A 12,414-nucleotide genomic window follows, 5' to 3' on the forward strand; every position below is an offset into this window, starting at 1 on the left:
TACGTCAGAGATAATGTCAGCAAAGTGCCCAGGACACAGTCTAATACAGTAGGTGCTCAATAATATAATTTTGGAAATATAACTTGGTTTTCATATCACCAATTTTAATGTGTTCACCTGTACCTGGCACAATTCCTTCTCTATTCTTGAAAAATGGAAATGGCCTACATAAAATCTCAATGAAAGTTGAAAAAGTCATTTTTGGCTCACATGTGGAACTGTCTTAAAAATGCTCCAATAAAACCAAGGAACTTTAAAAAAGTTTGCAAAATACCTGCAATTTTTTGGCAGTAAGTCTTCCAGAAATCACTCCCTTGTCATTATTTTGCTTTTTATGCTCATTAATCACTCCAATAATTCTTTGCTCAAGTTTGTTATTAATTACCACCTGTTGAAGCCAAAAAGGTCATTATCAATTAGAAGCCAAATTATTAAAAAAAGCAGAAGCAAACCATAGAATTTTCTATTATTTCTGCCAACCAAGCCCAAAATTTCAGCTAAAATCAGACACAGTAATTATCATTTTTTGGACTGCCATTCATTTGACCATATTTCTATCACATATTGAAGAAAAAATGGGATATGGAAAAAGTGGCAAGATAACATATAGCAAGAAAAAAATCCTTTCATAAAGCCTCTTGAAGCCAATGTTAAGACACTGTCCTTTAACTACTTTTGGGTTGCAATCACAAAGATTCCTAAGCTCTATCCTAAATGTACTGAATCAGAAATTCTTAGGGATGGAGGCTAGAAATCTGCCTTCACGTAAACCAGTCCAAGCACACAGCCAAAAGAATGGATGCTACACTAAAAAAGGGGTTAATCAAGTGAAATTTAAAACTAAATATACAGTAATGATAGGTTACACAAATTCTTTTGGCTCTCAGAGTTTGATTCCTATTTTTCTTAATGGCCACTTTATCTTCTGTTCTTCATTATTTTTAACCTAAGAATATACAAGTATCTACCTACACAAAAAATACCTTCTTTTTATTACTTCTTAACTGAATGCCTACTGTGAACTAAGCACAAAAATATACTTCAGGAATTCAGTCTAGCCTGGGAAACATATATAAAGAGACAAATTATAACCCAGCATCAAACCATGCTTAGAAGTTTGGATCTTAACCAGACCTTCCTTCATTTCTTACACATTCTCAACACACGTGTATGACTTACTTCTATTTAGTAGAGATAAGATCTTAGTATTATTTATAAAAATTTTATTTTATTTTTGAGACAGAGTCTCGCTTTGTTGCCTAGGCTAGAGTGAGTGCCGTGGCATCAGCCTAGCTCACAGCAACCTCAAACTCCTGGGCTCAAGTGATCCTCCTGCCTTAGCCTCCAGAGTAGCTGGGACTATAGGCATGCGCCACCATGCCCAGCTAATTTTTTCTATATATATTAGTTGGCCAATTAATTTCTTTCTGTTTTTAGTAAAAATGGGGTCTCACTCTTGCTCAGGCTGGTTTCGAACTCTTGACCTCGAGGGATCCGCCAGCCTCGGCCTCCTAGAGTGCTAGGATTACAGGTGTGAGCCACCGCGCCCGGCCTATTTATAAAAATTTTAAATGCCCTATTGTTTACTTTTATTTAAGAATATAATCATTTTGGGGGGGGAGGAAGGGAAGAGAACATTTCTTAAAATGACTCAAAACCTTGGTTACTTACTTTCAAAATAGATTTATCCAGATTTGCAGGGCCACCAGAATCATTTGTAGAATTAAAACTATAAATTTTTGGACCTGTACATAATAGATAATAAATAGTCAAGGCAATTTAATAATACCCAATGTGCTATTTTAATTTTCCTCTAAAGACTGCTAAATATTAAATAGTTGATTTCTGTTTTTCCCCCATACTTCACCAAATAACTCCATCTAGTAATACTCCCTCTAAATTTTCAATATTTTTCCAATTAGCATTTCTGAAGGTTAACCAGTTTCTGCAAATGCCTTTATATCCTTTGGGTTAAATTTATCTTCATATTTTTTAACCAGATGCTTTTCTTGCTGGCAGTTAGCTGAGGCAAGACTTCTCAGAGGATACTAGATTGTTGACAGAGAAGACAGGAAATTTTAAAGAGAAAGCACCTCTCTCCAAAGGTGGAGCTCCTCCTATCCTCTTTTTCCCTTGGACTCAAGTTTCTTAGGGCTGCCATAACAAATCACCTCATAGGGCTTACATTCTGGAGGAGTAATGTAATTAGTAAGCAACTAATTACCCAAATAAATTATGAAGGGGAAGTACAGAATGCCAAGAGAATAAAGGTAAATTGATATACTCTGAGCAATTAGGGCCTATGAGGCTGTACATGCTGCTAGAGCTACCTGACTAATTTTGAAATATAAATCAGCTAAAGTCTCTCTTCTATTTAATACCAACGCCAGCCCCCTACTTCCCATTGCATTTGGTCTGGCTCCTCCCCTAGACCGCCAGTATCATTTTAACATTTTTCTTTTCTCATTCCAACCACTCGGAACACTTTTTTGCAACCTGCCAAGCTTGTTCCCACCTTAGGGTCTTTGGGCTTGTTGTTCCCTCTGCCACAAATACTGTTTCCAGATCTTTCAACAGCTTGGCTGCTTCAGAACGTATCAGCTTAAATGTTTCTTAAGGGAAACTATTCCTATTTCAAACCAAATTAGACACCCTGCCCCATTTAATCTTTACCAAGTCACTATTTTCTGTGACTTCTGTGACTGTGCTTTATTGGTGACCAGAAAAAAATATTTATAATAGCTTTTATGAGTTTATTCATGACATCAGGCCTCCCCCAGAGGGAAATAAAGTCTTATAAGATTTTATAATAGAGATTTTAAATTTCAAGTAGGTTCATGGATTTTTCAGAAACACAAGCCTTTTGGATAAAAGTGAAAATTTAAATTATTGAACCTTTATTTTGGTCTCATTCACTCCATGATAAAGCAGCTGAGCTAAAGGTAGTGGCACTTCTAAGGCAAAAGCACAGAAACAGAAAGACAAAGGAGAGGGCAGAATGGGTAAGATCTTGCTATTTCTAGAACATGCCAGCCTTGCATCTTAAAGCCTTGCATAGCAATGCCTTTACTGTTCCCTCTGCCCAGAAGGCTCTTTTATGAGTTATCTGTGTAAGTAACTTTACCTACCTCCTTTGCTTAAGTGTCGCCTTCTATATGATGCCTGACCCACCCTTTTTAAAACTGAACCTCTCCCCACCCTCCTCCCTATTTTGCCTACTAGCTTTATTAAATCCCATAGCTCTTACCATCATCCAATATAAAAGAGATTTCACAATATAAGTAACCTTAACACTTGCACCCCCATAATATGCTAAAATAAAAAAAAAAGAGATTTCACCTGTTTATCTTCCACTCCCAAAATGTAAGTCTCCAGCCCCCACCCACACTCTCACCATAATATAAGTTCCATGAAAGCAGAGATTTGTCCGTTTTGTTTGTGTGGTATCCCTAGTGCGTAAAATTTTGCCTGGTATATATCAGCTGTTTGAAAATTTTTTGATGAACAAATGAAATGAAAAAATAAGAGTGGCAAGAAAGTCCAAAATTGTGCCAAGAGTCATTTGGTGGTACCAACAATTTTGTATCTTAGATCAGAGTACAATCTTGGCCTACTACCCTGTGTACAATCCTTCAAATTGGATAAAGAGGAATGGGAGGAGAACATTTACATTTAGATTAAGAACTACAAAGAGTTGAGTACTTTTTTTTTCCAAAGTAGGTTTATTTATTTATTTTTTTTTAAGAGAGAGTCTCACTTTGTTGTCCAGGCTAGAGTGAGTGCCGTGGCATCAGCCAAGCTCACAGCAACCTCAAACTCCTGGGCTCAAGCGATCCTACTGCCTCAGCCTCCCGAGTGGCTGGGATTACAGGCATGCGCCACCAGGCCCGGCTAATTTTTTTTCTATAGGATTACAGGCGTGAGCCACCGTGCCTGGCCCCAAAGTAGGTTTATTATATGTTACCTAAAAATACCACAAGAGGCTGAGCACAGTGACTCATGCCTATAATTCCTGCACTTTGGGAGGCCGAGGTGGGAAGATCACTAAAGGCCCAGGGCTTGAGGCCAGTCTGGACAACTAAGTGAGCAAGACCCTGTCTCTACAAATATTAAATAAATAAATAGCTGGGCACAGCGGTGCATGCCTGTAGTACCAGCTATTTGGGAGGCTGAAGGGGGAGGATAGCTTGAGCCAAGAGTTCAAGGAAGCTGTGTTCACATCACTGCATTCCTGCCTGAGAGACAGAGCAAGAACCCATCTCTTAAAAAAAAACCCAAAAAGAAAAACAAAAAAATCTATACAAACTTAGTAGTTAATCTCTTTTTCTCTTGATTTCTGGTCTTCTTAATAATACCTTTGATTTTTGCTTATCATTTATCTAAGAAATTTTTTGAATAAACACATGTACAGCACTGGAGTAGATATTGCAGAGATGTCAGTACATATCCGTGACAGTTCTTACCTTCTGTAATTTTTTAGGATATATAAAATGTATAATTCCTCACATACCATAAGGCAAGACCTAACTATCAAAAGCAATGAGGAAAATAACTATGATATATGAACTGTGGATATCAGGAAGAATTCAAAAAAGCAGTTGATATCTGAGATGGGTATTTTAGTGTTTTGGTAGTTGATGTTAAGATGGATTGCACTCTGTGAAAAGAAAATGGCAAGATGGGCTGGGCACAGTGGCTCATGCCTGTGATCCTAGCACTCTGGGAGGCCAAGGCGGGCAGATCATTTCAGCTCAGGAGTTCAAGACCAGCCTGAGCAAGAGTGAGACCCCGTCTCTACCAAAAATAGAAAAAATTAGCCAACCATGGTGGTGCCTGCCTGTAGTCTCAGTTACTTGGGAGGCTGTGATAGGATTACTTGAGCCCAGGAGTTTGAGGTTGCTGTGAGCTAGGCTGATGCCACAGCACTCTAGCTGGGGCAACAGAGAGAGACTCTGTCAAAAAAAAAAAGAAAAAGAAAAAGAAAGAAAGAAAAGAAAAGAAAAGGAAAGAAAAGAAAGAAAAGAAAAGAAAAGAAAAGAAAAGAAAAGAAAAGAAAAGAAAAGAAAAGAAAAGAAAAGAAAAGGGCAAGAATAAACATCAGGAAGGAGAAAGCCAATGGTTCCATTTGGAACAATGAAAATACACCACATTTGTTATAGTTGAACACTAGGATTAGTAAAAAGGCTGGAAAAGGGGTCTTGGATGCTAACTAAATGGTTTGGATTTTATCATAAAGTCAGTGAGGATGCTGTGGAAGAAAATGGGAAATGCTGTGATCAAAGCAGCATTTCTGAAAAATAAATCTGACGCTGATAAGCAAGACAGATTGGAGAAGGAAAAATGAGCTAAGCTAGGGAGACTCATTAAAAAGCTCTATTGGTGATCCAGGAGTTCATGAGACTAGGGTGTGAACCGCACAAATACACAAATGAAAAGTGAGAGGGTATATGAAAGACATATAAGTGAAAACTGCACAGAGCTTGGCAACAGACTAAGTGAAAGAAAGAAAAATATTAAAAGTAACTTTTGACCTAAGATAAACAGGAATACAGAAAGAAAAACAAGGAAGTAGGAAGAAAAGTTAGTTTGAAAAGAAAGAGTAGTTTAGTATTAGCCATGTTAAGTAGAGATGTTAGCAAAAGATAGGGCCAAATGGGCCAGGTACACATAGAAATGGCTGACTTGAGCTTGGAAAAGAAGTCTTCTACAAAGGAAAAGATAACAGAAGTAATAGAAATAGATGACCTTTCCCGGAAGGGCTGTAGGAGGGGACTAAACTGTCAAGGATTGACACCTTGAGAAAAGGTCCCATTTGAGGGGTGGAGCAAAGAAAGGGAGGCCAAACTGTACAACAAATGACTACCAGAAAGTTCAAACGATTCAGAGAAATGTAAGTAAAAGACAGAGGAAAAGTCAAAAAGAAATTGATCCACAGAGGAAAACTGCCTCAGTAATCAAGGATTAATTCTATGTATTTGTAATTACAAACATAATAACTTTGTAACTAAAACATTACAATAAATTGCCGAACAAAGAACTATTATCCACTTTCTAGGTAAAGGTTTGGTACCTGCCTACTTTTTCTGACTGATTCCTCCTTTGGCAATACCTTTATTCTATGAATTCCTCAAGGTCTTCAAGCTTTTCCCTGACTCAAGATCTTTGCACATGGTGTTCACTACCTATGCCTAGAATACTATTTCTGCCTTGTTTTAGAGCTAACTCTTTTTCATCCTCCTGATCTCAGCTTAACTGTCACTTTTTCAGAGACCACCCATGATCCTTGCTTCTCCCCAGTAAAAATTAGATAGAGCATTATGTTATCAGTTAATGCCTATAACTCTAACTTTAGAGTGGTAAGCTCCATGAAACGTGATGTCTCTATTTTGCTCACCTCAACCCCAACAGAGGAATGATACACGTGTCACATACACGGTAAGTACTTGTGCATATACACACAGATGGCCAATAAATATTTGTTGAATATTCCAGTAAGAAATACAAGCAAACAACCCGGGCAGAATAAAACAGCACATGATCGTTCATTTTTTGAAACCAGCCATAATAGTGGCCTGCTGATCTGCAGCAGGAATCGGCCATTACCAAGTTATCAAACCACTTTGCACAGTAAGCAAAAATACATAGCTGAGGAAAAGAGCGATATAATTTCACAATAGGCTACACCCACGTTTAGTGTGTAAGTATTGTAATTCTTATTAAGTATTGATTTTTCCCAGAATATGTGGAGACACCGTTAAAAATGGGGCTGGCACCCAGAGGTTAGGAACTTCACTCTCTAACATCTCTGCACTAGCCTATCTAGCTGAGATAAGGGCTCAGGACGGATCTCTGCTGAAACAGAAGCTAATGCAATTATTTTGTTCTTGGAAGGGAAACGCTAAGCTGCAACAGTGTTACCATCAGAATTTTGGAGTTCCAATGAACTTAGACGGAACTAAACCAAAGCCACCCCATGAAAAGCCAGAAACCCCGGGTGTGGGAGATAACAAATTTTGAGTCCCAGGGTCCGTCCGGGTTCAAAGGTTCCTTCCTTCGGACAAGCAGCAGGGTCTCGGGACAGATAGCCGGGCAACCTCTCGTACCTTGCTTGACTCGGGGATCCCTGGCGCTGGCAGCGGCGGCGGGGGACGGCCTGGCCACCGGCTTCTTGCTTTGGGCCTCCCCGGCAGGTCCGGCCTCGGCGGATGTGGCTCTTGAAGCAGACACGGCGGCCCGGGCCGCTGCGGCTGCCGGCGCCTTGTGTTTCTTGTTCTTGCCGCCCATGTTGCAGCTGTGGTAGAAGACTGCTCACAGCCCAGGCCCCGGCGCCACCACAGCACAGCCACAGAGAACTCTTCACATTCCCCGGCTCCAGTGCCGCCACCCTGCGTCCTCCATCCGGGCTTTTCGGGCAGGGGCGACCGCTGCCTTGCAATTGGTCCGATTCTCCAGGCTCCGCCTTTTTGCGTCCCCGAGTACCTGCCTCATGGCGCCCTGCTCTCTCTTAGCCATTGAGCTGCCTACTCAGTAGAGGTCGGAAAGGAAAAGAAAGATCAAAAAGGGAAAAAGTCCAGAGAGAATTTCCGTGCGTCGTGCGACTCGACTTATTTTGTCTCCCACGGGCCACTGTTTTGCCTTCACTGGGCGTCACTGTCTGTGCTGTCGCGAGGCATCGTGGGTAGGAAGGAAATTCGGTCTCGCAGCTCTGAAAGATGGCGGACGCCTTCGGGGATGAGCTATTTAGCGTGTTTGAGGATGACTCGACCACTGCGGCCGGAACCAAAAAAGACAAGGAAAAGGAGAAAGGGAAATGGAAGGGGCCTCCAGGGTCTGCCGACAAGGCCGGGTAAGGAAAATGTACCAGTTGTTTTTATTTCTTATTTTGGTGCTAAAGGAAGAAAGCACGACTCTCTTAGGAAGAGCACGCGAAAGTGAGGTGTACATTGAGTGGCGTCGGTAAGTGAAGGGGTTTGAGGAGAAAGTTGGAGTGGGGAGAATGTTGGTTGGGGAAACGGGGTCTGTAGACAGGCAGCGTGAGCTTCTAACGCTTCACTTTCCTTACGTCTGTGTTGCTAGCTTTACCCCTATCTTCGCGGTGAGGTGCGGGCAGGTAAGCTATCCGTTAGGTTGTATAATCACTGCACCAGCACACCTGGCACGTGTTGCTTAATAAGCAAAACAAGCGATTAGTTGAGTAAAGGGGGAAGAAGCTTAGAAAAGTGATTTGAATTGATTTGGGTGGGGGGGAGTAAGGGCAAATAGTAACTGGAGAAAGGAGAGAAATTTAATCTCCGAGCTGTAGTTTTCTCTCTCATAAAATGGAGATAGTAGTCCCTACTACTAGGGTTGTTGTGAGGATTAAATGAGGTAATACGTGTAAAGTACCTAACAACGTTTAGCACATTATAAACTAACGAACGCTAGCTATCATGAGTTTGTTTAGAAAATTCTTTAAAATTACTGGATCTTACACATATGTATATATTCATGCATATAACCACCAAAAAGTGTACAAAACTGTTTATAGTAGAACAAGGAAAAGCTATAACTTGAATTAGATAAAGTAAGGTGACTCATTATTAATCAACAAAATGTACTCTTGACATGGAAGGGGAGATACCTGATAGATGCTTGAAATGAAATTACATATGATTTTGCTCTCGAGGAATTTGGTCTAGGTAAGACGATAGAACAGATACACATTTTAAAGTTACTGTATAGGCCGTGCGCGGTGGCTCACCGCGTACCAGGATATCAAATCTGGGAGGCCTAGGTGGGGGATCGCTCAAGGTCAGGAGTTCGAAACCAGCCTGAGCAAGAGCGAGACCTGTCTCTACTAGAAATAGAAATTAATTGGCCAACTAAAAATATATAGAAAAAATTAGTCGGGCTTGGTGGCGCATGCCTGTAGTCCCAGCTACGCGGGAGGCTGAGGCAGTAGGATCTCATGAGCCCTGGAGATTGAGGTTGCTGTGAGCTGGGCTGATGCCATGGCACTCTAGCCCGGGCAACAGAGTGAGACTCTGTCTCAAAATAAAATAAAAATAAGAGTTACTAAGAGATACACTTAAAATGAGTGTTACATACTGTTAAGTGGCTTTTTTTAAAATTTTTTTATTTTGAGACAGAGTCTTACTTTGTCGCCCTGGCTAGAGTGAGTACCATGGCGTCAGCCTAGCTCAGAGCAACTTCAAACTCCCTGGGCTCAAGCGATCCTCCTGCCTCAGCCTCCCGAATAGCTGGGACTACAGGCATGTGCCACCATGCCTGGCTAATTTTTTCTATATATTTTTGCTTTGCCAATTAATTTCTTTCTATTTTTAGTAGAGACGGTGTCTCACTCTTGCTCAGGCTGGTTTTGAACTCCTGACCTTGAGCCATCCTTCTGCCTTGGCACTCCCAGAGTGCTAGGATTACAAGCGTGAGCCACCGCACTGGTCTGGATTTGCTTTCTTAAGCTGTCATTTAATTTACTCCTTTATCCTCAAGTATTTACCATAAACCGTCCTTATTTCTAGAGCTGCACTGTCTGATATAATAGTCGCTATTCACATGTAGCTATTGAGCACTTAGAATATGACTTGTAAATTGAAATGCGAGGTAAGTGTAAAATACACACAAGATTTTGAAAACTTAATATGAAAAAAATTGTAAAATTCTCATTAATTTTTATCTTGATTATAATTGAAGTGGTAATATTTTACATATGTTGAGTTCAATGAAATGTATTAAATTTATTTTACCTGTTTTTAATGTGGATACCTAGAGAATTTCAAATTATATACATAGCTTGCATTATGTGTGTTATATATCAATGCTGATTTCGTGGCTTGATTAGATTCAGGTTCAATTATTTTACAGAACAATACTTTATAGTGGCACAACATATTTCCTATTGCATTACACCAGGAGACACACAATGTCTGATTGTTCCACTCTTCTGAGATTGATAAGTCAGTTAAAATAGTGTCAGTCTAATCCCTCATCAACCTTTCACACCTGTTGATGATTGCCTAGGTCCATTATTTCATTAGTAGTTGTAAAATATGACTTGGAAATTGAAATGTGAGGTGAGTATAATACACACCTGTGATTTTCTATTTTTATCATTTCTTTCTGCATTTATTGCCTAAAATCCATCTATAGGAAAAAAAGAACATTCTCTAATCAACTGTTTGTTTACCTTGAAATATTAATACAATTCATAAGGAAAAGTCAGGATAAATACTTGATTCTTTCACTTTTATCAATTTTAAGAGAGATAAGTTGTGCCCTAAAGAAACTTCTAATGGTGACCAATATGGGCATATGATTATGTATTTAGCCTCTGGATGAATGGATAGATTTTTATTTATTTGATGTGTTTTACTTCTTTCACTTATTTTCTTTTTCTTTTTTTTTTTAAACCTTATTAGGATATAATTGAAGTACAGTAAACCATCACCACAATCAAGATAACACATTTTCATCACCTCCATAGTTTTTGTGTTGCTCACTGCACCCACCCCTCCCCAAAGAGATGGAATCTCACTCTGTTACCCAGGCTGGAGTGCAGTGGCCTCATCGTAGCTCACTACAGCCTTGAACTCTTGGGCTCAAATGATCATCCTGCCTCAGTCTCCTGGGTAGCTGGGACTATAGGCATGTACCACCATACTAGCTAATTTTTTTGTTTGTAGAGATGAGATCCTGCTTTGTTGCCCAGGCTGGTCTCAAAGTTCTGGCCTGAAGCAATCCTCCCACCTCAGCCTCCCAGAGCATTGGTATTATAGGTGTGAGCCACCGTGCCCAGCCTTTTGCCCCTTTTTGATGCATCCCTATCACCACCCCAGTTCCCGGGTAATCACTGATCTTTCTGTCACTGTAGAACTGCTTGTATTTTCTAGAATTTTATTTAAATTTGTTAAGAATTTTATTTACAGTATGTATTCCATTTTACCTGGCTGGCTTCTTTTACTCAGTCTAAGGTTTTTGAGATTCATTCTTGTTATGGCATGTATCAGTAGTTTGTTTCTTTTTATTGCTGAATAGTATTCTGTTTTTTGGATATACCATATTTGTTTAAACCTTCATCTGTTAATGGACATTTGAGTTGTTTCCATTATTATTTTTGATACTTGGATTTTAGTGTTAAGTCAGTGAGAGCCCTTCAAGTTGGCTTTGCATCTTTTTTTCAAGACCCCATCAATCTTTTGATAGCTTATATTCTTTCTGGATTTTCTGGACTCACTATACATTTTCAGCCCCAAATCTGGAATCAGCTATTTCTCTAAGGAGTGTCTAGTTCCTTATAGTGAGAAATGTTATTTAGTGCTTAGAATGCACGATGCTGCTGGATTTCATTGCTTTTTTGTCTTTATTGTGCACAGAACTAGGGAATCTTAGGAAAAATACAATTCATACTGACATTTCTAATGCAATTCATATCATAGGGTTTTTAATTTATCTTTGATTTTTATGATTGTGTATCCTTTTTGGTTTTTTGCTGAAAATTCACATTCCTAATGACAAGTACCTGATTAAGTTTTATCTTACCTATAATAGCTTAAAAATAAGAGTGATAATGTTGCTATTAGGAATAAAATATTAAATGCAGTTTATGGTTCTGTTTGTCCTTAAAATAAATCACACCAACAGTAAATACTCTATAATAGTTCTTTTCTCTAAATGTTTATGCTACTAACCTGATATTTATTGTGTTCATTTGTTTCAGTGTATTTTCAGTTTTTAAGTATTGCTAAAAATTTAATTTTTAAGAATTAATGTGAAACATGTTATGGTTCCCAAATGAAAAATATAAAATGTACATTCTTGCTTCCATCCTGCCCTTCTGTCCTGTTTCCTCCCTCTCCTTCAGTTTTTGCTTTTGTTCCTTATTTCTTTTCGAAAATACCAAATTGTGTACATGTGCATGCACACACGTGCATGTCTGCCTTCACTCCTCACTTCTTGTGATAACATTTAAAAACTGTAATTTAGTTTGCTTTTTTCGCTTAATATTAGGACAGAGATCATTCCATATCAATATATAGAGATCTTTTTTATAGCCGCATAGCTGTAATCTATTGTGTTGGATTGATTCAATCAGTGCTCTTAATGAATGTTGTATTACTTTTAGTCTTTTGTTATTACAAAGGATGTAGCAATAAATACCCTTGTACATGTCTGTTTTTTGCTGTTTTATCTTTGCCTTAGATTCCTAGAATTGGAACTACTAGGTCAAAGGGTAACTAAGTGTGTATTTTGGCTAGATGTTGCTAAATTTCCACTCCACAGGAGGTGTACCATCTTGCGTTTTCAACAATGTGGTTGGTCAGGCGCGGTGGCTCACACCTGTAATCCTAGCACTCTGAGAGGCCCAGGGTGGGGTGGGGTGGGGATTGCTCGAGGTCAGGAGTTTGAAACCAGCCTGAG

The 12,414-nt window shown here is 39.3% G+C and overlaps 2 protein-coding genes across 3 annotated transcripts in view; one reads left to right on the forward strand and one right to left on the reverse strand.

Moving 5' to 3' along the window:
- The window catches only part of DHX29 (DExH-box helicase 29), a 42,578-nt gene extending 35,114 nt beyond the window's left edge, over positions 1-7,464 (reverse strand). Inside the window, exons 1-3 of one of the 2 annotated variants that reach the window (XM_012775691.3) lie at positions 7,104-7,464; positions 1,672-1,745; positions 275-388 (exon numbers count right to left, since the gene is read on the reverse strand). In XM_012775691.3, coding sequence (XP_012631145.1) covers positions 275-388; positions 1,672-1,745; positions 7,104-7,284 — 369 coding nt within the window. In that variant the 5' untranslated portion in view covers positions 7,285-7,464. The remainder of the gene's footprint in view (positions 1-274; positions 389-1,671; positions 1,746-7,103) is intronic. The other variant, XM_012775693.2, reaches the window with a different exon arrangement.
- Positions 7,465-7,470: 6 nt separating this feature from the next.
- Positions 7,471-12,414, forward strand: part of MTREX (Mtr4 exosome RNA helicase) — a 91,975-nt gene continuing 87,031 nt past the window's right edge. The window contains exon 1 of the mRNA XM_012775694.3: positions 7,471-7,846. Within this exon, the coding sequence (XP_012631148.1) occupies positions 7,713-7,846 (134 nt within the window). The 5' untranslated portion in view covers positions 7,471-7,712. The remainder of the gene's footprint in view (positions 7,847-12,414) is intronic.

The sequence above is a fragment of the Microcebus murinus genome, chromosome 11 (genome assembly GCF_040939455.1).
Source record: "Microcebus murinus isolate Inina chromosome 11, M.murinus_Inina_mat1.0, whole genome shotgun sequence".
Classification (NCBI taxonomy): domain Eukaryota; kingdom Metazoa; phylum Chordata; class Mammalia; order Primates; family Cheirogaleidae; genus Microcebus; species Microcebus murinus.